The 26,621-nt window shown below is 45.4% G+C and overlaps 6 protein-coding genes across 11 annotated transcripts; 3 read left to right on the top strand and 3 right to left on the bottom strand.

Annotated features, from left to right (window-relative positions):
* The first annotated feature begins 407 nt into the window (after positions 1-407).
* Positions 408-11,181, top strand: slc38a10 (solute carrier family 38 member 10). 3 transcript variants are annotated; one of them, XM_037277789.1, is made up of 18 exons: positions 408-608; positions 730-979; positions 1,876-1,993; positions 2,285-2,330; positions 2,411-2,504; positions 2,581-2,724; positions 3,674-3,798; positions 5,218-5,320; positions 5,387-5,569; positions 5,858-5,969; positions 6,799-6,905; positions 6,970-7,120; positions 7,835-8,005; positions 8,066-8,446; positions 8,529-8,597; positions 8,917-8,937; positions 9,195-9,335; positions 9,412-11,181. In XM_037277789.1, the coding sequence occupies exons 2-18, from the start codon at positions 890-892 to the stop codon at positions 10,506-10,508; spliced, it is 3,153 nt and encodes a 1,050-aa protein (XP_037133684.1). In that variant the 5' UTR covers positions 408-608; positions 730-889; the 3' UTR covers positions 10,509-11,181. The 3 variants fall into 3 exon arrangements, with proteins under 3 accessions (XP_037133684.1, XP_037133683.1, XP_037133685.1); XM_037277788.1 differs by lacking the exon at positions 3,674-3,798 and adding an exon at positions 3,054-3,178; XM_037277790.1 differs by lacking the exons at positions 3,674-3,798; positions 8,917-8,937 and adding an exon at positions 3,054-3,178.
* A 150-nt stretch (positions 11,182-11,331) lies between these two features.
* ndufaf8 (NADH:ubiquinone oxidoreductase complex assembly factor 8) lies at positions 11,332-12,057 on the bottom strand. Its single transcript, XM_037278011.1, has 3 exons — positions 11,778-12,057; positions 11,513-11,623; positions 11,332-11,450 (listed from the first exon to the last, which is right to left on the bottom strand). Exons 1-3 carry the CDS (start codon positions 11,856-11,858, stop codon positions 11,430-11,432), a joined length of 213 nt encoding a protein of 70 aa, XP_037133906.1. The 5' UTR covers positions 11,859-12,057; the 3' UTR covers positions 11,332-11,429.
* A 321-nt stretch (positions 12,058-12,378) lies between these two features.
* On the top strand, positions 12,379-15,643 carry tepsin (TEPSIN adaptor related protein complex 4 accessory protein). 2 transcript variants are annotated; one of them, XM_037277856.1, is made up of 13 exons: positions 12,379-12,481; positions 12,798-12,870; positions 12,961-13,052; positions 13,123-13,216; positions 13,285-13,352; positions 13,416-13,497; positions 13,569-13,640; positions 13,719-13,907; positions 13,982-14,168; positions 14,240-14,353; positions 14,437-14,515; positions 14,596-14,730; positions 14,797-15,643. In XM_037277856.1, the coding sequence occupies exons 1-13, from the start codon at positions 12,443-12,445 to the stop codon at positions 15,172-15,174; spliced, it is 1,602 nt and encodes a 533-aa protein (XP_037133751.1). In that variant the 5' UTR covers positions 12,379-12,442; the 3' UTR covers positions 15,175-15,643. The 2 variants fall into 2 exon arrangements, with proteins under 2 accessions (XP_037133751.1, XP_037133750.1); XM_037277855.1 differs by having other exon boundaries at positions 13,973-14,168.
* A 42-nt stretch (positions 15,644-15,685) lies between these two features.
* On the bottom strand, positions 15,686-17,355 carry si:dkey-21c1.1 (protein FAM104A-like). The gene is made up of 3 exons (XM_037278004.1): positions 16,774-17,355; positions 16,384-16,489; positions 15,686-16,310 (listed from the first exon to the last, which is right to left on the bottom strand). Exons 1-3 carry the CDS (start codon positions 16,788-16,790, stop codon positions 16,053-16,055), a joined length of 381 nt encoding a protein of 126 aa, XP_037133899.1. The 5' UTR covers positions 16,791-17,355; the 3' UTR covers positions 15,686-16,052.
* A 3-nt stretch (positions 17,356-17,358) lies between these two features.
* Positions 17,359-26,458, top strand: LOC119138070 (arylsulfatase G-like). 3 transcript variants are annotated; one of them, XM_037277806.1, is made up of 17 exons: positions 17,359-17,428; positions 17,959-18,247; positions 18,336-18,509; positions 18,610-18,738; positions 19,062-19,225; positions 19,293-19,469; positions 19,703-19,836; positions 23,495-23,731; positions 23,791-24,026; positions 24,125-24,236; positions 24,638-24,769; positions 24,985-25,160; positions 25,221-25,301; positions 25,367-25,475; positions 25,616-25,736; positions 25,870-25,960; positions 26,074-26,458. In XM_037277806.1, exons 2-17 carry the CDS (start codon positions 17,959-17,961, stop codon positions 26,352-26,354), a joined length of 2,643 nt encoding a protein of 880 aa, XP_037133701.1. In that variant the 5' UTR covers positions 17,359-17,428; the 3' UTR covers positions 26,355-26,458. The 3 variants fall into 3 exon arrangements, with proteins under 3 accessions (XP_037133701.1, XP_037133700.1, XP_037133699.1); XM_037277805.1 differs by lacking the exon at positions 17,359-17,428 and adding an exon at positions 17,440-17,877 and having other exon boundaries at positions 24,128-24,236; XM_037277804.1 differs by lacking the exon at positions 17,359-17,428 and adding an exon at positions 17,440-17,877.
* LOC119138096 (monocarboxylate transporter 7-like) lies at positions 19,933-22,941 on the bottom strand. Its single transcript, XM_037277857.1, has 6 exons — positions 22,790-22,941; positions 22,005-22,235; positions 21,746-21,889; positions 21,533-21,661; positions 20,639-21,475; positions 19,933-20,555 (listed from the first exon to the last, which is right to left on the bottom strand). Exons 2-6 carry the CDS (start codon positions 22,231-22,233, stop codon positions 20,296-20,298), a joined length of 1,599 nt encoding a protein of 532 aa, XP_037133752.1. The 5' UTR covers positions 22,234-22,235; positions 22,790-22,941; the 3' UTR covers positions 19,933-20,295.
* Positions 26,459-26,621: the final 163 nt, after the last annotated feature.

Below are 26,621 nucleotides of genomic sequence, written 5' to 3'. Positions count from 1 at the left end.
TGGCATGGGCATCTCCATTTATCAGATGAAAGTCTGGAAACATTAGAAACAAATGACTAGATTAGATTAAACTTCATTGTTGTGACAGGTCACAAGTGCAACGCAACATCATCCAGATCACATCGAACTATCTTGTTACTTTCTTTTCAAGCTTTGTGGATGATGTCATGATGTAAACAGTTATCAGAATGGGTCATGGATATAAATTATTGACAGTTGGGACAGACTTTTGCATGCAAGTACATTTTGGTTTCTGTACTTTCTACTTTTATCTACGTATTCCAAATTTGAACAGTACTTTTTTTGGACTTTCTAACAAAAGTACAAGCACTATCGACGCGCTAGGAGGCGTCCGAGTGTTTCACTGACATGGAAGGCGCAGCCTGTGTTGTCTTTATTCACTTCCTCGACTACAGTCGTTACTTCCTAGTTACGAGTGTGAGCTGCTTGGGGGCAAACCACTCTGAGCGCATTTGATTTACTATTTGCAACAGTGTTGTTTTTCAAATTACATCTTGCACGCTACTTTGTAGACAAAGTCGCCATATTTATAATTCATGATTACATAAACAGGTCGACGAAGCGCTTGGTGTACGATGAAACTGACGGTAAAGTTCCTATATTTGTCTTTTGTTGATAAAACCTCCTTTGTGGCGTATACATTCACGTAATAGTGTGTTTTATATTCAAAGGTTAAAAGTATTTAACGTATGTTTACTGTCCCTACAGCGCCACGTCACTGACAGAAACTGATGAACCCCGGAAGTCAGACGAACCCCGTGACAACTGTGACGTTTTGACGTTTACCCCTGTTATTATATTTTGTTTTTTTCCATCGTGTTGTTTGGAATTCGCCTACCGAAGGAAAGAAGAGGTAGCCTTTCCCAAAATGACGGCGTCGAACTGGGGTCTCATCATGAACGTGGTGAATAGCATCGTCGGCGTGAGTGTGCTCACGATGCCCTTCTGCTTCAAACAGGTGTGTTAATGATGGCGTGCGCGTGCTCGTAACACCTCGAAGTGAGTGCGGGCGCGCACACGTTTCAAGGCCCGCTTTTAAAAATGTAAATCAACTTTTTAAATGTTTGTTTTCTTTTTTTTTTGCTCATTACTATTAATAATGATATTAATAATAACTTGTGTTTTTGAATAGTTGGCTTTTTGGAGTGCCTTCCCACTCATTAAGTGTACAATAGGTCATGAACTTTAGTAATCAATCAATTGTTTTTATTTATTTGCCACTAAGATGTTGCAACAATTAAAATGTTGGCTATACTCATCCAGTAAGTTCCTTCCTGTGGGATTTGATATTAGTTTTCAATAAACAACAGTTACCACACAGTAATCATGTAAATAAACATTTGTTTTGCGGGAGAAAATGAAGCTTGCCTCTGGATTTTACTACACAAATATCCCATTGGATATTTACTGCAGTGATTAGCTTGTTTTGCTCTTCAACAAGTTAATGAAGCTCAGTAGCGTCTCAATCGTAAAACATTGATAGTCAATGACATAGCCCAAGGTGCAGGATTTTTTTTAATTTTTTTTACAGTAGTTCCTCATGAGTCAAATTAAACCGGAGGCCTTCATTAAGCAGGAAAACAAGGATGGAGATTCTTTAAAAGTACTTTAGAGGAACACTTCTCATTGAGGTTAGTTTGGAAAGTTTACTTTCCTTAATGGAGGATGACCTTTTATTGCAACACTGCACAGGAATAAATGTTCTAACAATGTAATGCTGCAGTCAAAACTAGAAGAGAGCTGATGAAATGATGACGGGTGGAGCGTCGTTTTTATAATAAAATCAAATTGGTTATGTATGTGCAATTGTTCATGGTTGTGTCCTTGTTTGTTGTCTTCCTGTTTTTGTCTCAGTGTGGGATCGTGCTGGGAACGCTTTTGTTGTTCCTTTGCTCCTGGATGACCCACAAGTCATGCATGTTCCTAGTTCACACCGCCACCAATACCAAGCGAAGGACCTATGCGGGATTGGGTGAGATGTCATCGGGGAAAATGTGCAGGAATTACATTTTTTTTTGTAATATGTGAAATAATACATTCACATTTTTCTGTTTGGATCACGGGTGGATAATTCTAAAAATATTTGAATTTTTTTTTCTATGTTTTAAAAAGTGTCTTTAAATGTGTGGGAAGTTTTTTTTTTTTTAGTGTGGCATGCTTTGTTTAGCTGATTCTAATATCAAAAGAGAAAGACTACTTTTAGACATGGCCTTGTGTTTGTACACAGATTGTTCACACGCTGACGTCATATTTGTTTTTGCAGCTTTCCACGCTTACGGCAAAGCAGGAAAAACTCTGGTGGAAACCAGGTGAGTCAATACGACACATTTATGTCTGCGTTTACACACACGATATATTTGACATGCTGCGGCTTCTCGTGTCCTTGCAGTATGATCGGCTTGATGTTGGGGACGTGCATCGCCTTTTATGTGGTCATTGCCGATCTGGGTTCCAATTTTTTTGCCCAGCTTTTGGGCTTGGAGGTTTGCATGAATATCAGCGGCAGAATTTAACATAGCACGAGAACAATTTGGTTCTGAAATATTTTTTTTCTTCTAGGTGACGGGCGGTTTTCGCGTGCTGCTGTTGATTGCCGTGTCGCTCTTCATCGTGCTCCCATTGAGTCTGCAGAGGAACATGATGTCCTCCATTCAGTCCTTCTCGGCCATGGCGCTCATGTTCTACACCTTCTTCATGTTCACGGTGAGTCGATCGTTCCACTTTGAGCGTACAATGCCGAATAGGGGGTGTGGGGGGGGCTCTTTCTTGCCTGTCGTATCTCATCTGTGTGTTTGCGCACTCACAATGTACTCCTGCTTCCACAGACTTCTCACCGCAGCTTGCAAGTCACTTTTTAGGTCGTGGCGACAACCTGGAATACGTTTTCTGATCCCTCTAACAATCACAAATCTCCTTCTCATCCCTCCCACTCTTTCCTGTCCCTCATTTTGACTTCCTGCCCCCCCCTCCCTCTCCATTCTGACGCCCTTCTCCACTTTCTCCCGCCGCTCTCCCCGCTGCTCATGTTGTAGATAGTGTTGTCGTCCCTGCGCTACGGCATAGTCTCGGGCTCCTGGTTGGAGCGGGTTCACCTGTGGCGCTTGAAGGGCGTCATTCAGTGCCTGCCCATTATCGCCACCACCTTCTGCTGTCATCCGTAAGTAAACCACGGGACCCCCGTCTCACACCATCAGGAGGGCAGCGGAGGAGGAGTGGGTGAAAGAACGTTCAGTTCGCCAGCTTCTCCTCAATTTCTCACCCTTTGATTTTCCTCACGTGTGTGTGTGTGTGTGTTTGTTTGGATGGCAGTAGCAGTGTTAATAGTCAATATTTTGGACCCCTTCTTATCTCATTGAGCAGGCCGGGTACAGTTCCAAAGTGGTTCCACGGATGAACCTTTCGCTCACCTTCTTTCATTTTTATTCTTTGTTTACTCTCATTTTGTTTATTTCATTGCCATCCTCATCGTTTTGACTTTGGCAGGTTTCTGCGCAGCATGGGGCGTCCATGTCCTCATTTCTTCTGGTTCTCTGTCCTCATTCATGAGTTAATTGCATGGGAGCCCCCCCCCCCCCCCCTATTCCTTCTTTCTTCACCTGTCTTAAGTTGGTTTGCACTGTAACCCCCTCCACCCCCCCCTCCTTCCCCTTAGATGGTGCTGTCTTCATTCAAACACGGGCTGCTCAGTGGCCAGTGGCTAGGGCAGGTCAATGTGGTGCGCTGGGAGGGGGTGTTTCGCTGTCTCCCCATCTGTGGGATGGCCTTCGCCTGTCAGTCGTAAGTACACCTCTTGCACAGGACTGGACTGTAAACGTCTCACAAGCTCAGTGACTGACATATAGTGGTCCCCCAAGACCCCACGGTGGATGGGTGGTGACATTTTATCCTTGCATGATTTCTGGAAAACACAATCTGCCAATATGCAGTGCAAGGGAATTATAACTCCACCACGACGCTGTTGATTCTTCGACTGTGCCTCTCACGGTCACACAATTGATTATTTTGCCCATTATGGCTAGACAGTGGGAGTTTCACATCATCTTCTCATTCAACTTTTTTTTTTTCTTATCCCGCCTTTTATCCGTAGCATCAATATGTTTAGCTTTTAGAGTTTTTCTTCCCTCAAAGTCATCTGCATGCTCTTTTTCTTTGGTGTCTTCTATGTTGATCTTTCCTATGGGTTATTTCACGTAATGTAATTTGAATGCAGCAGATTTAGAGTGTGTGTGTGTGTGTGTGTGTGTGTGTGTGTGTGTGTGTGTGTGTGTGTGTGTTTGTGTGAGAACGAGAGGTAAGTGACATCAAGCCTGTGACTCAAGCGAGACCCTATAAAGGGAATTCAGAAAAGAAAAAAAGAAATTGTATGCATTTGAAGGGAAAATGCTACATTGGCATCTTTATAATTATTTGGAAATGACAGCAATTGAAACCTCGTTTTATATACTTTTTAATCATTTAAATTGGGCATAATGGTAACAACACTCTTCTCTGAAATTCAAATCTCAAATTCACATTTTATTCTCACTTTAGTAACTATAATAGGAAAAAAAACAAAAACACATTTGACTGCAGCTACGTGTAATAAAAAAAACGAGTTGCGCACACACTTAAATGCTTTGTGTGTCTGGGTGCCAGGTCCCACTAGTGGCGCTGAGTGATATTTGGCAGGGTGATGCGTTTGGCCCGTTGTCAGGGCCCGAGCGATGCGGGAGCGCCGTTAGATGGCAGGCAGGCATCTGAAGCCAAAGCACGAATCAACACGCTGGACTGCGGCCCTCCTACGCGCCAATGCTGATGCAGTCACGGCCTGATTAAATAGCTTTCAGCACATTGGAGTTTTATTACATTCATGAACCGTGTTTACTCGCCGTTACATCATTACTTAACATTGCCATTATGACCGAATGGGAGCTGGCCTTGTTTTTTTTTTTGTTTTTTTTTAAAGGCTTGGGTGCAAAAAAAAAAAAAAACGTATGCCATTTTGTTTAACCTTGGCATTGAGATTTAATGGTTTGTGGATGAAGCACCGAGTGGGAGTCCAGGGCAGTTCTTGCTCATAAACTTCCAAGCGTGTGAACGTGAAACAGAGAAGGACAGAACATGAGATAACGGAACTGAACGGAACTAAAAAGTAATTTCCTTTGCGACGAATGCTCTCGCCCGCTGTTTCCATGTCGGTATGCTTGTCTCTCGCAGTCAGGTGCTGCCCACCTACGACAGCCTGGACGAGCCGTCAGTCAAACGCATGAGCACCATCTTCACCTCGTCCCTCAACGTGGTCACGGTCTTCTACATCACCGTCAGTGCAGACACGCCATCTTTTTATTTCACGCCGACGATTAAGACTCCCATTTCTTTCCTCCAGGTGGGATTCTTCGGCTATGTCAGCTTCACGGAGAACATCGCCGGCAACGTGTTGATGAACTTCCCCTCCAACCTGGTGACCGAGGTCATCCGAGTGGGCTTCATGATGTCCGTGGCCGTCGGCTTCCCCATGATGATCTTACCGTGCCGCCAGGCCATCAACACCATGCTCTTCGAGCAGCAGGTGACTTTGGAAGTTCTCTTCCGTGACCGCAAACAGTATAGCGACACGTACGGCCTATCCATGCGTGTGTTTGCTGTGCTTGATTAGAAACCGCTGCGTCATTCTCAATGGCGTGACCTATATAAGTCCTCAAATATACCATCGTGACCTCAATTTCACCCCCCCCATATCTACACGTGAGCTTTGGTACACAAACACAGCTGACTTGAGCGCCATACATTTGCCGCACACAAGTGAGGAACATCCAAACGAGTGTCTTAAGTTTGTCTTCTTGTCAACCCCTCGCAGCAAAAAGACGGCACGTTCGCAGCCGGCGGGTACATGCCCCCTCTTCGCTTCAAGATGATCACGCTCAGCATCGTGTTTGGCACCATGTTGGGAGGCATCCTCATCCCCAACGGTACAGTCACCGTGTGTGTGTGTGTGTGTTTCATTGACTGGAGGTCTGGAAAGGTGCACGTGTTTCTTTGTGTGGGCAGAGTCACTGGGACACTTTAACGACCCGTGCGAATGTGACTTTATGAGCCAGTGACTGTCACACCGCAACGCAGTCCTTAAATCAGGGCTCTAACTTTTATCTCCTTTCAGACGGGTAGACAGCGGTTGGGGGGTGGGGCGAGTGTTATTCGCGGCAGTTCCACGTACGCACGGCGGCAATGTCGCTGACTCGGCATCAGGTCTGAATTGGTCCCGCTCACGGTTCCAAAATGGCGCAAGAGTTGTAACTGTTAGAAAGAGTTTTCTTGCATTCATCCTTTTTATGGCCACTGCGTGTTAAACCTTTGATAGGTTGGCCGCTGCAAAAGGAAAAAAAAAAAAAACCACTGTGCTTGGCTCTTTGTGTTTCTAATCAGACTAATAGACTGAGGAGAAGGGAGGTAAGGACCCCGGGGGAGAACAGACACTAAATCTGAGGGAGACAATATGATGTCCGTCCTCTGGATAAGCGATGCCTTTCGGGTGTCTGACATCCAGCCAACTCAGTGGACGGATCCAGGGGGTGGGCCGAGGGCGGTCTGCCGCCAGGAGTTGGATGCCAGGGACGCGAGCCCAGAGTGAGGGGCTGGGCGGCGGCTGATTGTGAATGGCAGTTGAATGGCGCTACAGATAAGGAGCATGCATTTGGGGAGCAAGAGGCAACTCCCCTTTTTTGCCATTGTGACATCATTGCTGATTGGAAGGCATTGTAGGACTACATTGTCAACTTGTCTGCTTCTGTGTCTCTTTAGTGGAAACCATTTTGGGTCTGACTGGAGCCACTATGGGTAGCCTCATCTGTTTCATATGCCCCGCTCTGATCTACAGGAAGATCCAGAAGAGCAGCATCATCGCTCAGGTGCCAGACATCTTGTAGCAACATTTTTGAAAGTCAACTAAGAGTTTCTTATCCTCTCCAATAGCTCGTGCTTTGCGTGGGTCTGGGCATCCTTCTCATCAGCACTTTCACCACATTGTCCATCTCAGCCCAAGGCCCCAAAGCCCAAGCTCCGCCTCCTCCTCCAGCAGCCGACAAGAGCAACATGCAAATATCCAACATCATTGAGCTGCACGGTAAGCCACGACATCGGTGGCTTTAACACCTTCACTAATGACGCTAACATTTTTATCCGGGTCCAAGCAATGTAAGGAAATTGCGATCCAGTAGTAAGAAGAAGAAAAAAAAAAAATACACATTATTTCTCATCTCATGCCCAACAGAATGACTGATAGGGAGACAGGCCGGGCAAGAAGATAAGACTTTGATAGTATCTCTGAGCATCTCTGAGCGTGTGACATTGATGGAGCAAGAGTGATGCCCTTCAGACCGAGGCAATTTTCTCGGCACCCCCACTCCCTCATTTCCTCTCGACACCCTTCCCCCCCCCTCCCCAACAAATTCCGTCATTACCTACCTTCTTCCAATATCCCCCTGGGCGCCTCAAAAAGGCCTTTAAGCTGCGTCTATATCAAGGAAAGAAGGAAATATTAGTTTGCCAGAGAAAGCAACTGGAGGTAAGAAAGAAAGTTGATGTGCTGAGGTTCCTGATAGTTTCGTTTTTTTTCGTCAATATCAACTTAAATGTCTCTCGCACTCGTTTCCTGTTAGTCACCTCCATTTCATCTCAATGCCATTGCTGCAATTTGCTTTTTTTGTCCATGTATTGAACTGCCACCTAGTGGTGAGAGCTGCTCAGATTTAAATGTGACGTCATCGGCGTAGAATTGTATTATTGCCTATGTGTGCCAAATTAGAAAAGTAATTTTATTTTATTTGTCCGCACGTAGAGGACCTTGCTAATGTGAAAGCAATCGACATCGATAAGCCTGAGCTCCCGGCAGTGGATGAGCTCCAACCTAACAAAAGGCAGCCGGTGGAACCCCCCCAGATTAAAGGACCCGTGGAACTTCCCGACAGCAAGAAGGAGGAGGAGGTGCAGTTGGACCGCCCCGATGCAGGTAAGAAAACTGAACCCGGGTCAGAACACGACGTGGAATCCCACTTGTCTGTCCGCCCAGGTGTAGCCATGCCGGAGGGAGAAGCCCACCGCCATGAGCCGCCCATCCCGCGTGACGAGGTCCACGTAGACAGCAGGAAGAACAATGCCGAGTTGGAGGAGGCGATGAAAACAATGGAGGAAGAGCACAAACGAGGTCAAGAGCCAGGCGGAGGTCAAGATGCCGTGAAAATTGAAGAGAGCGAGGAAAACGTCCTCAAGCCTGCAGTCGTGGTTGTGAAGAAGGAGGACCTGTCCAATGAGGTGCTTGAAAAGTCAGCAGAGAAGAAACAGGAAGTTGTACCCCCAAAAGAAGCGGAGAAGCTCGATGTGGCCAAAGACGTGCTCGCCGTACACGCCGATGAAGACAAAGCGGACAAAGCCGTCGAGGCTGCAGGCAAACGTGAGTAGATGAGGCCAACGTCAAAATCTGTGGCTCAAAGTCGGAAAAGCGCTCCAAGCTTGATACCTTGATGTGATTGTAGCGCCATCTGCTGTTGAAGACGCTCAAGCCGCTGACGGCAAAGATGCCGCCGGAGATGAGAAAATGGACGGTGAGTGCAAATTACACGTTGAATTTATTCACAATGAATGAATACGTGAAGACAGTTTCCAGTTAAATGTTTGTGTTTGCCACTTTTAATCACTCTTTGCTTCTTTTGTCACCGCTTTGATCCCTTCTTGCTTATTGCACTTTGTAAAGATAAATTTGGGGAAGCTGAACCTTTCTCTGACAATGCAGGATACACGCTTGGCATTTATTTTTATTTTGGCGCTTTCTCATTTTGTTATTGACTTCTGCTCCCCCCCTCCCCTCCTTTCTGTCTCCTCTTCAATCTTTACCTCTTTGCTCCTTTCTCTGCCGGATCACAGTGATAAAAAAGCTGGTTGCAGGTATGACATCCCTCCCGCTCCACCGTGTCTTGGTCTATCACTAAAAAATCTCAAAACTCACTATTTATTGTCCATATTGATTGTAATAATATAGCGACACGTGTGATGGACTAAACTCACCATTCCCAGTCGTCTAACGTAGTCCTTGTAGTGTTTCGATATGTTAGCGTAGATTTTGATCAAATGATGCATTCATCACCCTCGGTCGTTCTTTCCTTCCACGGCCTCCTTTTAAGTCGCTGTCTCCGTCCTTGTAGAAGGCCAGCTGGACCACGCCGTACTGCTGCAGGTCATCAAGGAGCAGCAGGAGCAACAGAAGAGACTTCTTGATCAGCAGGAAAAGCTTCTGGCAGTCATAGAAGAGCAGCACAAAGAAATTCATCAGAAGCAGCCAGGCGGTATGTTTTGTGTATTGTCTTGTGGATTTAGATTTTGAAATCTAATGTTCATCCGTGAAATGTGCTGCTCCCTCAGAACTCCAGGAGCACGCGGAGGAAGCAGAAGGAGGAGCAGGGAAGCCCAGAGATTCAGCCCTGGTCTCAGATGCGCAGCAGCCCGAGGAGCCGGCAGACGCCGGGGCGCCGCAAGTTGCCGGCGCCGCCGCCGCGCTGCCGAATCTTGTTCAGATTGAAGGCAAAGCACCCGAGCTAGCCAAGGTAGCTCCTCCGGCGCCTTACAAAGAGAACAACGCGGTCGAGTCCCATCAGCAGAGCGAGCTGGGGGCGAGAGGAGTGCCTCTCCTGAGGAAAGTACCCGAGGTCTACCAGCCAAAGGAACAAATTGTCAGGGATGAAGACAACAAGCTGGATGATGAAAAACAGAAGATGGAAAGCGAGGCCCAAGCCAGACTGGAACAGCTCGAGCGGGAGAAGAAGGAAAAAGCGGCGGCGCTGGAGGACAAGAGAGCGGAACAAGAAAGATTAGAAAAAGAACAGCTGGAGCGGGAGGCAAAGCTGGCCAGAGAGCAGGAGCGACTTGAGAGGGAGAAGATCGAGAGAGAAGTGCAGGCTCGGGTGGAAAAGGAACGACAGGAGAGGGAGATGAGAGAGAAGCTGGAGAAAGAGAAATTAGCGCAGGAGAAGGCCGCCGAAGAGAGACGCCAGCAGGAGATTGAAAAAGCGGGCAAAGCTTTGCTTGAGAAAAAAGAACAAGAGGCGCTGGAGCGAGCCAAAGAAGCCCAAAACGCCGGCAACGCCGCACAGGGGGCTTCCAATGAAGACAGCGAAGCTTTGAAGAAAGGAGGACGGGACCTCAAACAGGAAGTTGCCGCTCGGGCGGACCCGGGAGAGGACGGCAAAGCCGAGCCGGTCAAAGCCCAAGCTCGCCCTCGGGGCTCCCACGAGAAGGCGGACGACGAGGGAGAGCTGGATCTAAAGCGGAGGCGCCGGGCCCTGGGACCCGTCCAAGACGCGGGGGCTCCCGAGGTGCCCAGGGCCGTGCATGGGCTGGAGCCCCTGCTGGAGCTGGGGGGGCCCGACCTGCACGTAGCCCTGGAGGAGAAGCTGCTCGCGGGGGCCATGGTGCACTCGCGGCAGATTAAGCAGGCCTCAGAGGACAAGAAGATGAAATAACTCAAACATTCTCTTTTCCACTTCTACCTGGACAGCCTCCAGATATACAAGTCGTTGCCTTAGATTAGCTTGCCTTCACAGATGCAGTGGTGCCTTCCAGGTGTGAGTTGAATTTTTTTTCTAAGTTATATTGAAAGACTTTATGCGGCGAATGTTGAAATTGTCCAGTCCTTATTAGTTTGTACATATTAACTTATTATCTCGTGGGGCAGAATTTGAGTGATTATTAAATTGTTTAAATGTACATAAATCTATGCAAATCGATTCTATTGACTGTTATAAGTTTAATTTGCCCATACTTGTTTTCTCCCCCCTCCCCTCCAAGTTGAGATGTAAATACTGTAAATATAATTCATTAATTTTGAGTCTCAATTCAACATCATGCTGGGACTGCCTGTTCTATTAAAGGTAAAACATTTTTGTATGGTTTATTGAAGTTACTTTCTATTTTCCTCTTTGATTTCTGTGTCTTGTAATCCATGCGCAGCAACGGACATGTCAGCTATTTTTGCTGTCGATATTTTGGACAAGTATCAGTATTATATCAGAAATGTAGTTCAAAACATTTCATCAGCACATGCATCGTTTTTGTACAAATGTATTTTTTTGACTATTTTTCTATTTACAATGCTTTTATGTGTATTCAGATGATAATAAAGGCTCTGTCACAAAATTGTGTGATTCGTTTTTTGGGGGGTATGCTTAGGACCAGCAAATCAGGACACATGGACAACCACTCATAAACCTAAAGGCATAGGATGAGATTCGAACCCAGAACTTCAGAACTGCGAGACAGCTCTATTCATCACTCAGTTTATCAAAATGGTCATTCAAATGTTTTTATTTTTTTACGTGACGTATAGTCCTTTTCTGAGTCTGACAAGTCGTCTGTTGACTTTATTGCAAATCCGGATTTTCCACTCATCTGGAGTGTTTCTTGGCCTGGAACAAAACAGTTGTCAATAAAGGGGCCCTGTAGAACAATTGTAGACTAAATTACTTACAGCATTTTCAAAACACATCTTGAGGGCTGCAAATTCTTTAGCACATTGGTCTTTCTTCAATTCTTGTCTGTTTGTTGTGGTCGCTGCAACACATTTGCCATAAATTGATGCCTGGAATACAATCATAGGACAATAAACAACGCAATAAATAATAGTCATCATTTCTGTTAAACATGCACTCGCAGACAATAAATTCACACATACAAGTTGTAGATTCAATGCAAGAAATTTCATGCACAGCGATGAGAAATCTATCACTGCTTACCTCCTCCGAACATTGCGCAAAGAATTCTGAAAAACGTCTCAACTTATCTCGGCTACGATGCCAAACATTTGACCCTGACATGATGTTGTGACTGAAACAGCAATTGTTTTATCTCAGCCTTGCAATAGTAAGAACCCGAAGGTTCGGGGAAGTTTACTAACTCCTCGTTTGCCCCTTAATGTGTCAAATATTTCTTTTAAATATTAAGAAACAGAAAAATACATGACTTCGTAACTATACGGACGCCGCCATTACGTTACATGCGTAACAAGAACGCAGCGAACATCCTACAATTTGATTCGCTCCTGTGTTTGTCAATCAAGAACCTAGCCGTTCTGCCTTTTATGATTGGTTGTCTTGGCTTTTTGGGCGTTTCCAAAACGGACGTCACAACTAACTAACTCAATATGTTTTTAAAATTAATAAGTAATAAAAAATAAAAATACCTGATGGGCTATACTATTTCCGGATTCTGATTTACTCGTTTTTATTTCCACCAAAAGTCTACCCTTCAACGATTGGTTGTTTTGGTTATCTCAACAGCCAATTGAATTTTATTCCGAATGTTGACGTCCTGTCCTCTGATTGGCTAGCTGTCACAACCAGCCCCACCTCCACTGTGGTCCACTGAAAAATGAGTAACCCGCAGCTACAATTGCTAAATCATGGCTTCTTTCATGGAACGGTTAGCTTTCCTTCAGAAAGTAAGTGACAGTTGTTTTGATCATCCGTTATTAAATCGTGCATTAACGAATCGCTCGCTGGCGCATTTGGCATTTTGTCTACGTGTCACAGAGGCTATCTGGCTATGCCATTAGCTACTAGCAACACACCCTGCTAATTTAAACTGACAGTATAAATTATTGTCATTTTTACTCATCATTGCGTGTTGTCATAGTTTCAAAGGAGCAGGTGCATGATGTGCAACACGACAACTGACATTTTCTTTCTTGGATTAACTGAAGACTCGTGAATTTACGTGTAAACAAACCTAATTTCTCTTTCCACTCTCTACTGAAGGTCCCGACTTTGATGAAGGCGACAGCAGATGATGAGAGCCCTTGTCCTGGGTACATTTTCCAAGAAATCGGAAGTATCCTTTGGCAGCCCATTTTGCAGAAACTTTAAATTAAGAAGTAATCTACCATGTCATTAAAAGCCCTTAACTGTCATCCCTTTGCAGAAATCTCCCACGAGTCTTTGGCAAATGATCAATGTTTATTGGAGTACCTGCTAGAGAGGCTTCAGGTTGAGTCTTGTCATGTCAAACTCAAGGTGAATCACTTTGTAGATTATATAGAATCTCCATGTATTTATTCCAATAATGTTATTTCTTGTGTTTCAGGTGCTGAAGATCTTTGTTCATTTGTGTGGCCATGGCTCCAAACATTTCCTCACTGAACTCAGGAGGAATTCCACCTTCATTCAGCAGGCATCAGGTTGGACCTTTGATGAGTCCCTTCTGTGCCTGCAATAACATGAATATTCTTTTTTTTTTTTTTTTAAGTATACAGTGGGCCACCTGATCCCATCCATGGCACGGCTTTGTATCTGAAAGTGAGAAACACTGCACAGGTAAAATAATAATACACACAACAATACACAAGGTTAAAAAAACCGTCATGTCTTTGTTTGCAGGAAGTTGCGCGACTACTTTTCACTGATTCATTTTATGTGAAAACTGGTGTGCTGCCTTTAAACATGGCAACTTCAACAATGGGTGAGTGACCATTTTTGACCACGTGACTGATTTTTGTCAGAATTTGCTTCTGGATGTGGCTCTCTTTTCAGGTATGGGATCAGCAGCCCCCCACAAGGGAGGAATGCAAGGCTTTGGGTATAATCCAGGAAAGCAGGAGACAGGTGACTCACTTTTTGTTCAAGTCACATCTTTTTTTTTTTTTTTTCCATCCTTACTACATGATCTGTGTTTTTCAACAGGCAACGACTCACTTCTAGATAAGATCCAGAAAGCTGCAGAAGTAGTGGCCAGTGCCGTCCTTCCCCCGACGGAACACCAGGGCATCCGTCTCCACGACAACCACTACCGAGCTGTAGTGGCGCCATCTGCGCCAATAGAAGTAGCTGTACCAGCATGTGCCTACAGCCTGCCTGCTCACAAACTTAAAGGTCCAAAACGAAGCATTTTCAGGATCAATCTATTTTGGGGAATTCATTGAAATGTTTTTTTTTAGTCACTACAGGATCAACCCAGCGGTGTCCAGGGCAGATCGGAGGCGGCTGGGAAGAGACTGACAGCGGCAACAATTCCTCTCACAACTCATCTCAGGACATCTCCACCAATAGCAGAGCCTCAGCAGGTAGCAAGTCGGCGTGCACCGGGAGCCAATCGGGAGCCAGCAGAGAAAGCAGCGGAGACCTATCAGAGCGGTGAGCAGAGAAACCCGAAATCACCAAAAAGACTCGCGACTTCAAGTGTTGGTCTCTTTTCTGTCGGACAGGGTTGAAGCGTTGCAGTTGGGCGACTGCGGCCAGGAGATGGCGCTCATTAGCAAGTTGATGGAAGGCTCCAGAGTGTTTCTATCCAATGAGGAGATCCAGTACTTTACCAAAGAGTCAGTACGGACAGCAACTTCATTCAACTCACGTGGAGCCATTTGTAGTTGTTGACATGAGTTCCTTTGTTGAATCCTGTCAGGTGCTCCACTCTTAACTGTGAGGTTGTGGTGGAGTTGCTCTCCAACAGGCTACAAGATCCCTCCAGCACTGTAAACATGGTAATAACCATTATCTATACTGTCAAGCATTTTTTGGGTAAACTACCAACTCATACTGTCCTTCTCATTTTGACCTCCAGAGGGCGTTGTGCGCTGTAGCCTGCCTTATGACTGCCGACCTTCTGTCTCTCGAGCAAATATTTGGAGCAACGCAACGTCGGCTCCGTCAACTCACGGAGGGCCCTCCAGGACCTGTGGCCAACAAATCCATGAAGGTGTGCGAGCCAGTAACAATAATTCAACAGGAGATCATATTTTCTTTTCGTATCTGCTTCTACCAGATCCTGAGACAGTTCAAGGCCCTGATGGGTGGCGTTCACGATGCCCCCAAACAGGATCCAGCCAGCGACAGTCATCAAGTCAACCAGACGTCCAGCCTACTACTCATTTCGCCATTAGTTGTGGGCAACTGTGAGAAACCGCTCCCGGCTCCTATTAGGACTGAGGTGACTGCCATTCAAGACGACGAGGGTATTGAGCCATGTGCCGCCAGACTCTCCCTGTTCAGCGGTATGAATTTGGTGAGCAGGGCAAAGACTCCCGAGTCCCACGTGGACCCAGACTCACTACAGGACTCTCTAAAAGAGAACCACCCCAACCCCCTAGCTTCGTCTGAGAGAAGCCAACAGTCGTCCGCTTTCTCGTTTCTCAACTCTTGACCTCTGGCGAGGCGCTACACCTTTTAAATCTCTTACAGAGATGTCATTGAGTATTTGTTTTCACGTCCAACTTTCTGTCTCTCCAAGAATTGAGTGAATCTGATGTTACAGTATGGTTTATTGAATTTGATCTCAGGATTCATTTCAGGCTACAAAAACAACCTCTTCAGCACATTCAAGTTGCACTCTGCTTTGCACTAAAATCATTTTCCTGAAGACCTGCTATCCTAGAGTTGTCTTCCAGTGTTTGCTATCATACTAATGCAAATGTAGGAAAATTATTTTACACCACCATCTTACTATTATTTATTGTGTTTACAGCCGGTCGATTTATGCAAGTGGTGCTCGAGCGCATGTCTACACTTAGAATTGTTTTGTGTGGAACCAGAGAAGCAAGAGTCAGTATATAATGCAAAATATTTTCAACAATGGCAGTCTATCACGTCCACTAATAAAAGATCCCACTTGGGTATAGTGTGATGTTTGATGGGTAAGAAAAACTGCAGACAGCTTTTTTGAGTAAAGTGCATCGCTTTATTTACCTTTGCAAGCACTTTGGAACCCACTTCTCTCGTGATTAGCACCAATGAACATGTCCACACATCAAATGCACGCATGTCAAGAGAATGATACCTCTTTTTAAAGTGCACAAGTCGTGTCCTCACACACGCGCGCATACACACACACATCAATACTGCACAATAAACCACAGTGGCTGGGCCGTGAAAAGGCAAATGTGCTTATGGTCTTCACAAATGGTATATGGCAAGGGCGGGGATGAGCCATACAGCCCATAATATGTAAACGTCCCCACTCTTCATAGACCCGGTGGGCTACGCTGGACTCGAGACGTCAAACGGCGTCTGCGATGTCGTCGGTCATGTCGAACCCGGGCTCCCTCTCGTCTGTAGACTGCTGAAGTGCGCCTCCCTCAGGACCTTGTTGATGGAGTCGTAGGAGAAAGTACTGCCGTCGCCATGGAAACCGTGCTGCGCCGACACCGCCGAGTCCTTGGGCTTGCCGCTGGGCGAACACTGGGGGATGCGGTCGCTCTGGCTGTGGATGCACGGCCTGCTCGTGACCACCATCGGTCTCTCCGTACTGCAGATGCCGCTGCTGCTGTCACTGCTTGAAGACTGAATACAAAACAGAGAAAGGAGCTTTTTACTTGACTGCTAAATAAAACATTGCACAACATCGCGCATGTACCTCGGAGTCCAAATCGGATACGAGCAGGCTCGGACCCCTTCCTGACCTCTTGGCCTGAGGGCTCAGCTGTTGATTGTCCTCACTGTCACTGCTCCGATGGCGTTTCCTGTACATAGGGAAACAAATGGAACATTTTCAAATGTGAATGAGTGTGTTGGAAGGAATGATGCAGTGAGGAGTGGAAAGGAGGAGGAGGAGGAGGAGGAGGGGGGTCGTGGATCTAAAAGAGCACTGAGAAGAACCAAAAATAGCTACGGCTACACACATTCGCTGCAGTTACATGATCACGTTATGACTGTGATGATTCACTCAGCTCTTTATGGAGTTGATAACATGACATTGGCATGGAAATGGGCAAAAGATGGCAACACAGAAAAGTAGTTACTGTACCTGTTATCTGTCAGCATTGCTGCAGTCTTGCTAGATGTGGCAAAGAAAGGTGGACACTCCCTGTGAGCTGAATTGAAAAGTAAAAAGCTTCTGACTCGGGCTATAGCTCCACAAGTATGCTGCAAGACATATTCCTTATTTGACGTTTGTGTGTGTATGTGTGAGAGGCTGCAGCCGGTTCAAGATGCAAGATCACACTTCCAATCGTAGCGTTCTGTTCCGTCGCTGTCGAATAGCTTTTAGTTGAGCCCTAGTGGGAATCTTTTGCAAATATCAGCATGACAGTAAAGCCTGGTTGACGTTGGCTAACTGTGGGAGCTAACTAACCCCCCCTAAAAAACGCTGCACTGTGACCAAGTTCTTCCGCTGTCGTATTCCGCTCGCCCTGCTGAAAAAAGAAAACGGGAGCTTGGCTGTTCTTCGGAAAGACCCAATAGATCTATAAATGAATCAATTTAGCACGATAATTTTGAAATTGTCGAGTCACATAAGCGACATTTTAGCTTTGAAATGACATGGGCTTGCCAGCTCGTGTCAACTACGGTAGTCCCAAACGTTTCCTTGACGTCACAAGCCCCGCCCCTCTGTTGTCATGACGCCATCGAGCAATGGCGGAAGTAGAGACGTTGCATGAAAGCAGCTTGCGAGTCCCGACGTAATATCCTTTTATTTGCTTCATTTTCGTAACTTGCATGCTATTTCAGTTATTTGTATTTATTGCCTTGCATTTTAATCGCTTATGCAGACAAAAAAAAATTCTATTTAGATTGTTTTGATGGCGTCTAACTCAATCTGAAACGGACGGTCTCAAAAGACATGTTTTGTTTTTGCTTTTTACCTATGCACTTATTTAATTTTTACTGCATTAAATTGCCATTGCAAATTGGAAAATGTTCTCATGAGTTGCCTAACTCGGATAAACAAAGATTAGCGGTGTTAGCGGCGTTACGAACAAATCTAATTGACGTGCAGTGGGAAAAATATAATTATATTAGTTTACAATTCCAAATAAATACAGCCCAATTTCCTGTACATGCCAGAAATGATGGAAAAGTGCCACATCAAAATTCCTTGTCACCAAATAAACACTTTTAGATTGCAATGGTATTTTAGCATTTTATATCTACTCGCTCCACTATACATTAATGTCATGTCGGGGGTGTTTTTTTTTTTACTTTTCTACAGATGAAAGTGATTCACCACTCTCCAGAGACCCTGCAAACAGCATTGATTTCCAATTGCAAGGACTTGACTGAACTCTATAAACAGTACACCAAAGAAGAATGTCACCTTTTAGAGCAAGGACTGCATCCAGGGCAGCCTGGTTCCGTTTTTCAACCTGTGACTGTTCATTCAGACTCAGACTGGATTCCCTCACATCCTGAGAACCCTCAAGATTTTGAGAGTTTTTATAAAGATCCTCACAGAAAGACCCCAAGTGCAAGCTGTGGCACGATTTACATTCAGACCATAGGTTAGTTGATGATGGTAGATGATTTTCCTTTGTTAGAAAGTTGATGGGAGTTTGTTAACCATAGTTTGACCTTCTTGTTTTGTTGCAGGTTCTTTTGGCGAGGCCGGGCCCCATACGGAGCAATACGTGGAATGGCTTCGAGAATACTGCCAAGCATTCTTCTATGGGCTGCCTGTTTGTTGGTTACCAGCTGTCACAGTTGCACAAACAGGCTGCTCATTCAGAATTAACCAGAGCTCACAAAACCTTCAGCTGCTCACTGGTAATTGGAAATATCTCCTTGAAGCCTCACACAACAGTGGTGTTTTTTTTTTTCTTTCTGAGCTATGCTTTGTTTGCACTATTTCCATATCCTCTGGTAGGTGACCTGCTTCAGTTTTTATGCAAAAGGAAGCCAAAGGATGCTTTTTGTGTGGTTGGAATCACAATGATTGACCTGTACCCAAGAGACTCCTGGAATTTTGTATTTGGACAAGCATCTCTTCATAAGGGTACGATTTTACTTTTGTATTTCGCTCCAGAGAATCAAACAAATGCAGGTCAGCGTGGTAGCTTCGCGGTTAGCATGTCTGCCTCGCAGTGGAGAGGTTTGCCGGTTTTAATCTCCGCCTCCTGTCTGTGTTGAGTTAGCTTTGCAAATAAAAGGGGCTTTGTAAATCAAATTTAATATAAAGTAGCCCAAGAGCTGGATATAAAAATACTTTTAAAAAGATGTCTACTAATATCGTGTAATTTGGTTGTGACACCGCTAGATGGCGCTCCAGTGAAATAGTTCTCAGCCTTGTGGGAAAGTTAATTGCATTTTTTTTTGCAGGAATTGGTGTTTTCAGCTTTGCCAGGTACGATGACAACTTTTACCGCAAAAATTATGCAGGAAGGGTGAAGAAACAGCGTCAAGTAAAGCAGGGCGACTATTCCGCCTTTGACGGCCATTACACTCCCCCTATCACCAGCACTCTGCTGTTGCGATCCTGCAAGGTTGTACTAACACGTTTTGTCTCAATTGGGGAAAAAAAAGAAAGTAATGGAATGATTTTTTTGCCAGACGATGACGCATGAAATCGGCCATATGTTTGGAATGAGGCACTGCCAGTGGCTGAGCTGTGTCATGCAAGGCTCCAATCACCTGGAGGAGTCCGACCTACGCCCGTTGGAGCTCTGTCCCATCTGTTTACGCAAACTTCAGACCTCAGCGGGCTTTAACATAGCCGAGCGATACGAGGTAAAAATGTGGGCGTCACCTCACATTACGTTTTACAATGTTTACGCTGTCATCTTATTGGAATGTTGCTCGTCTTCTACACCACCACGTCTTAATTGAGCCAAGACATATTCTGCATAAATAAAAAAATCAATATACAACCATGTGGACTCCACAGGAAATAGATTTTGATTAAGCCTTACCACATAATAGTTTATTTGTATTTTAGGGATTTTTTTTTTCGTGCTTCACAGGCCTTACTGCACTGGATGGAAGAGGAGCCAAGGTCACCGACGACGGTGACCTCCTTTCCCAAACCTACTGAAGCTTTTCATACGGCCAAACTGTGGCTGAAGAAGTGCCAAGATATACTGAACGTCACTAAACGGTAACACCGATAAGATGTAACTTTCCAAATTTGATATATTTATCTTAAGTCAGATGAAAAAAATAAAATTTAAATAAAAAAATAGAATTTAAAGAGTAAAAACATTATTGCTTTATTGCTAGCATATTTTTCTTACAAAAATAGTGCATCTTTGACATCTCATGTGCGCTTTGGTTAAAAAAAAAATCAATCATACGAGTCTCCTGAGCTTGGCGGAAGTAACACAAACGTAAGAGTTAATGTTACATACGTGTGCAATTTCATGTACAGTATTTGCTGCTACATTGGCTTCACATTATTAGATGGTAATTCTTCTTCAAAGACTATTTCAAATATTTTTGTAAATTCAAGCCATCATATCTCAGCGAGCACTTGAATCAGACACTCACACAAAACAGGATTGGTGAGGACGTAAATGAGCTTTGCCAGCATGTTCGAGCGACATGTCAAACCCGCATGTCAAGCTACGTCTCGACATGATTGTCGTTCTTCGTGCGCCTCGGCGCTAACGTCAGTACTGCCTGTGAGTTTTTCCGCTTCATTGACGCCTTCTGTCACAATATGAGGCGTGTCATTATTTGGTTTGAATGTTCTCTTCGTGCAAAGTCGTCCTCTCTTGGCAGGTCTCACTAAGCCCAAGAACACGGCGCTCACCGCCATGCCAGCTGCGCAGGAGTAGAAGGCCGACCCGTAGTTCTCTGTCACGTCCACTAACACACCTAGAGACGAAGACAAAAGTGTTAAGGGGACGCATCGAGCACCGGCGGAGCTAGACGGGGGGGGCCACAAATTAAAAATGTACCTCCGAGTGGGGGTCCAGCCAGGCCGGCAAAGCTGTGTATGAAGACGTAAACTCCAGCAGCAGAGGACATTCTTTCCAAGCCCACCACGTCATCTTCTGCCAGCATGGGAATGTGCGTGCACGCAAGGGTTCCCATGAAGAACCCGTAGACAGCGCAGCATACCGCTAGCCCGTAAAATTCCGTGACTAGAGTAAATCCCACCAGGTCCACAGTCATGGAAATCACACAAACCAGGAGGACGAGAAGCTTCCGATTCTGTATTCGATTCAGTGTCAGGACCCATCCGATTAAGAATCGACCGAAGATTTCGGCCACCGCCATGGTGGAGAGCATATAGGTGGCGCGATCGCGCTCCACGCCTCGACTGACGCTCAGCTCGATGATGTAGAGTTGAGGGGCGAAGAAGCCCAGCGTGGCAAACAGTCCGAAGAGCGAGTACAAGATGAAGCTGCACTCTTTGAGGATGGAGAAATCCAGAAGTTTGAACTTTGAAGGTTTCTCATCAACTTCGACATCGTTCTTCTGCCCTTGAGCTGGATCGAAGTTATTTTTTAGACTTGGCTGCACATCTGGCCTCACTTCCTTTGTTAGTAAAGTCCTCTCCTCTGGGTTGCAGTTGACCTTCTCAACGGGACAGTTTCTCACAAAATCTTGTCCAATCAAGTCCGTGCTTTGGGCTTCCTCGTTCTTTGGAGAAGATTCAGAAGTCTCTGTCTCTTGTGGTAAGATGATGATTGGCCGAAGCAGAGCGCCGCAAATAATGATGGTTCCCTGCAAAGCTCCGATCATCGCCATGGTGCGACGCCAGCCGATAAGATCCCTCAGAGAGGAGAAGGCTGAAGATAAACAACGGCTAGTAAGTCATCCAAAGTAGGAGATGATTCTAAACTTACCCGGGGCGAGAGCAAACATGGACAGGGCCTCTCCGGTGGACGCCACGGCGATGACTAGTGATCGTCGTCGTGAAAAATAATGTGAGAGTATCGTCACCGTGGGTAAAAATGTCAAGCAGTAGCCGAGACCTGCCAGCAGGACGACAAAAGGCGCAATCAAAACCACGACTCATCTCAAAAGGCCACTTTTTTTTAAAAAGAGTCATTTCAAACCTGCCACGATGCCGTAAGTGATGTACATTTGATTGACGGAAGAGGCGAAGCTTGTAGTGATGGTTCCCGAGGAGATCAGTACACCTCCGGTCATGACGACGAGTTGGAACCCAAAGCGATTGGTCAGCATGGAGGAAAGAGGACCTGCGCAGTTAGAAATTGCTCCGTTGAAGTTAATCTTTCACATTACCGGTTAACTTGTTCTGCCAATTCTTTAGCTTCATGTTAAAAATTGATTCATGTATTTCCAAACACTCACCGTTGAAGGTCATTACAAAGACACAGATGGAAACAATCCAGGACACCCGACTGTTGCTCTCTCCAAATTCCTCCATCAACACTTGGAGGAAAATCCCAAAGCTCTTGATGGTGCCATAGGTGAAAAGCTCCACCAGGAAAAAGGCCACGGCCACCACCCACCCCCAGCCTCCATCTGGGGGCTTTGTGTACACGTTAGGCCCCAAGAAAGTTGGTCCACACAGCACCATTTCTAAAAAAAAAAAAAAATTAAATGCTCTGAAATAGTTACTTTTTTAATTTAAAAAAAACCATTTTTGCGGTAAACCAAAACAATGTGACTACTCAATATTGCCCATTATGGAAATAATGAAGAAAAAAAAATTCAAACAGAAATATCAACCATCTTTCAAATATTACACACAATTAAAACAAACACAAAAAGAAAATTTCTAGCATGGTAATCGTACGCTTGTAATAAACAACAAGCCACGTGCGCATATTTATGGAGCCTCCGTATATATTACACGACACTCTATTTACGGCTCGGGTGCACTTTACTATAGGGCAAATATTTCTATTAGAAGCGCACATTAAATTCAATAGTGACGCTCCGACGGGGCAAGTTTAAGTGAAAGCTGACGCAATCCCTCGCGCGTGTTTACCGGTTCGATGTCCCACAATCTCGAAATACTCTGCCACTCTATTATTAGGTTGAAAGATATTTTAGAGGGCAAAAAAAAAAAAAAAAACGCTATATCATTTCCCAATTGTCAAAATAGAAGCGGTAGTAAAGTCGCGTCTCACCTGTGCGCTCCTACTCGCAGCATAGAAACTAGTTCCTCGTGTTTAAACTGCTCAACCCGCTTTACATTTGTCCGCACGGCACATGTTGCGCGCTTCTCCCTCACCCCTCATGGGAAAGCTAAGGGTTAAAGACAGATCTGGATCCAACCAGTTTTAACTTGCACAGGCACCCAAACAACATCATGCAAACTATACATGCATGGTGTGGAGGCGCTGTTTGCGCCCGCGAAGTTTTTTGGTGCGCTCCAATTTTCAATTGCGTGTTTACATTGAAGTCGTTTGCACGAAGCGGGACGCGATTTATTTCAATAGGTAAGCGTGGACCAGGCCAGGGGCGCATATAGATGTGTGGGGGGGGGGCCCAAGGCACACGCAGTCATGGGACGTTCCACATTAGTGTACTGCGCTGGGCATAAAAGGTTTTATTTTTACATCAAAGATTTTTAATGATAAAATCTGAAATACACTTTTGAGGACATTTTTACTATTTTTTTTTTTAAATCAGAGACGCAAGTAAGGGGGGGGGGGCTCTATTTTTGAACGTCATTGGAAAGCTTGATAAACAGAAAACAAAGATGTTTGAAAGCAAAGAATAATAAGAATATTCGACCGCTCTCAGATTTGTTTCGGATTGCTTTGCTTAGTCTTCACTGAAGTAAACAAAAACATGGAGGAATTTTTTTCCAAAACATGACTCTTTTTCAGACTTCATCACAGAATGCCGGCGGGAGTGACGCCGCTGCTTTTTTGTGCCATGCTGTGCGGCCTGTATTTCCACCTGATGTCAGAGCGGGCATCAGTGGTTCCGAAACCCAACAAGAAGCCCAACTTCGTTCTCATCCTGGCTGATGATTTAGGCTGGGCTGACTTGGATGTGAACCTGCCTGAGCAGAAGGCCAACAATACGCCTAATCTTAACCTGATGGCCCAGCAAGGATTAAGGTAGAACCGAATTCTTAAAGCGGACTCATGGCGGTCTTCCCACTGATATTTTCATCCAGATTTTTAGACTTCCACTCTCCGGCCTCAACCTGCTCGCCATCCCGGGCTTCCATCCTGACCGGCCGCTACGGACTCAGGAATGGGGTCACTCACAATTTTGCCGTGGGCTCTGTTGGCGGTCTGCCTCGGTCCGAAATCACTTTGCCTCAGCTCCTGCAGCGGGCGGGTTACTATACTGCCATGATCGGGAAATGGCATCTGGGCCATAATGGACCATATGGCCCGACAAAAAGAGGTAAAGAGGACTTTGACCTTACCGCGTAGCAACCATGCAAATGAGGAATATGGGTTGCTGTATTTCGATACAAAATAACCCGTTTCTTGTCTCCTGAGGAGGTTTCGACTCCTACTTTGGAATTCCTTACAGCAACGATATGGGATGCACTGACAACCCTGGATATGATCTTCCACAGTGCCTCGCTTGTGACTCATCTGACCCACAAAACACCAAGTGGGTGGGACTCGATTCTATTCAAAATCCACATGTGCAAGTATTTGATGAGCTTTGAATAGATTTCAAAGTAGTCAAATGAGGTCTGAATTATCTTGTGTGCCTCAGGGGTGTCACTCATTTTTGTCACGAGCCACATTGCATAGTTTCCCTCAGAGGGTCATTATGACTGTCTTCGAGTTTTGGAGACTAGTAAAAAACTGTTCAAATAGTTTATAACATTAATGACCATCAAAATTGCTAGTAATATCTCTATTTTGAAAAAGACAATTTGTTATTTTAGTAATGCAAAATTAATCTTCACGGGCCACATAAAATGATGTGGCGGGCCGTATCTGGCCCCCGGACTTTGAGTTTGACACCTATGGCCTAAAGTCTTCTCATCACAATTGTAGAGCGAGGAGCTGCTATTCCAAAGTGGGCCTTCCTCTGATTGAAAACAGCAGTATTCTGGAGCAACCACTCGACCTGTGGACGCTTACGCAACAGTACCAGTCCGCTGCTCTCAGAGCGATGCGCCACGCCAGGTAAAGTAAAAAAAACCATCTCGAGGCCCAACAAAACAAGCGCAAAGCTTAGTCTTTGAGTCCACTCACCTAATGCTAACGCTAAATAGCATCTGTGCTAAGCCACAGATTGAACACAAATAATGCAGCAACACATGTAGACAGCACACACAATTATTGTCCTAGCATGTTTTTGTCTTCAACTGAAATATATTTTTGTGTCTTACATCTTGCAGAGAGCAAGGACAGCCATATTTTCTTTATATAGCGCTCGCTCACATGCACGTACCTTTGGCCCCACCACTTAAACCCGCCAGCCGAGTGTACGCCGCCAGCCTCCAAGAAATGGATCGCCTGGTGGGGACCATCCGAAGTGCTTCGGACGCAGATGATACACTCATCTGGTTCACCAGTAAGTCCTGTGTGCTGCTGGTTTTCACTCGTGGTCTGAAAAAGACTTTCTTACATTTAGGTGACAACGGTCCTTGGGAGCAGAAATGTCAGTACGCAGGAAGTCCGGGACCTTTTCAAGGAAAATGGCAGACTCAAAGAGGTACACAAGTAGCTAAGTTGCATTCAATTTAGCTTAAAATGTAACAGCGGGAATTTCCTCGCTAGGTGGGGGCTCAGCTAAGAAGACCACATGGGAAGGAGGCCACCGGGTGCCATCTTTGGCCTACTGGCCCGGCGTGATTCCCACAAACGCCACCAGTGCGGCGCTGCTGAGGTTTGTTGAGATTAAATTCCTCCAACATGTGAAAGCAAGCTGCCTTCCTGTTGCTATTGTTTACACAAAAGTATTTATTAGACAATTGCAAGCAGACTTTTCCTGTGTTACTTGAATCAACCAAGAAATCCTTTTCACAGTGGAATGGACATTTTTCCGACGCTCCTATCGCTGGCAGGAGTGACGCCACCTTCTGACCGGCGCTACGATGGCATCGACGTGACAAATATCCTCCTGCACGGCGTGCAAACTGGTCACACGGTATGTACCGAGACTCGTTAATTTTTTTGGGCGTGTTTGTGTCTGCAAGAAATGTGGACGCTGGGTAAAACGAGTTAAACGGGTTAAGAGGCAGGTGTGAACTGTTCTATAAAGATGGCTGGTTTATTTTTAGGTCCTCTTCCACCCTAACAGTGGCGCGGCAGGGCGGCTGGGTGACTTGCAGACAGTGCGGGTTGGGAAATACAAAGCTTTCTACCTGACCGGTAGGTGTCATGTTCACTCAACACCAGCCAACGCCCAGATGTTGTTATGGAGATTAACGTGTGATTAAATAACAGAAATCTATTTGAGCTTGTATGTATCTATTTTTATATAGGTTCAGCCGAAGCGTGCAAAGGTGATATCGGAACGCAGGAGTTCCACGACCCGCCGTTGATATTTGATTTAGAGCGTGACCCGGCCGAGGAAACGCCCTTAAAAGTCGGGACACGTGAATACCAAACCACAGCGGAAAAAGTGGCTCTCTGGAGGGAGAGGTTATTATGGGACATCGCCACCGACCCGTCCGTGTCCGTGGCAGACTACACGACGGACGATTCGGCCTGGCCTTGCTGCGAAGCGACGCGGCCGGTTTGCCGTTGTCTCTCTCTGGGTTGACATCAAGAACATTTCGAGGATGATGAAATGTGTGCTGAGAAGCTTGTGCTGTTTGGTAGGTACAATGTCCAGACGCGATGAGGAGGGGTGTAAACAAACAAAAAGAGCAAAGAGAGAGGCTTGTGTGATCAATAAGGTAAAGAGGAAATATTTGCTCAGCATTTATTAGCCTTTCAGAACTTTTGCAAAACAAAAACACATTTTCTTATGTCCTCAAGGTCTTTGTTCTTTCGTCACCGCTCAGAAATAACACCTAAGCTTCAGGTG

This window comes from Syngnathus acus, chromosome 19, assembly GCF_901709675.1.
Source record: "Syngnathus acus chromosome 19, fSynAcu1.2, whole genome shotgun sequence".
In the NCBI taxonomy this organism is placed as follows: domain Eukaryota; kingdom Metazoa; phylum Chordata; class Actinopteri; order Syngnathiformes; family Syngnathidae; genus Syngnathus; species Syngnathus acus.
Note: the sequence above shows the minus strand (reverse complement) of the source record. Positions and strands in the feature narration are given on the sequence as shown.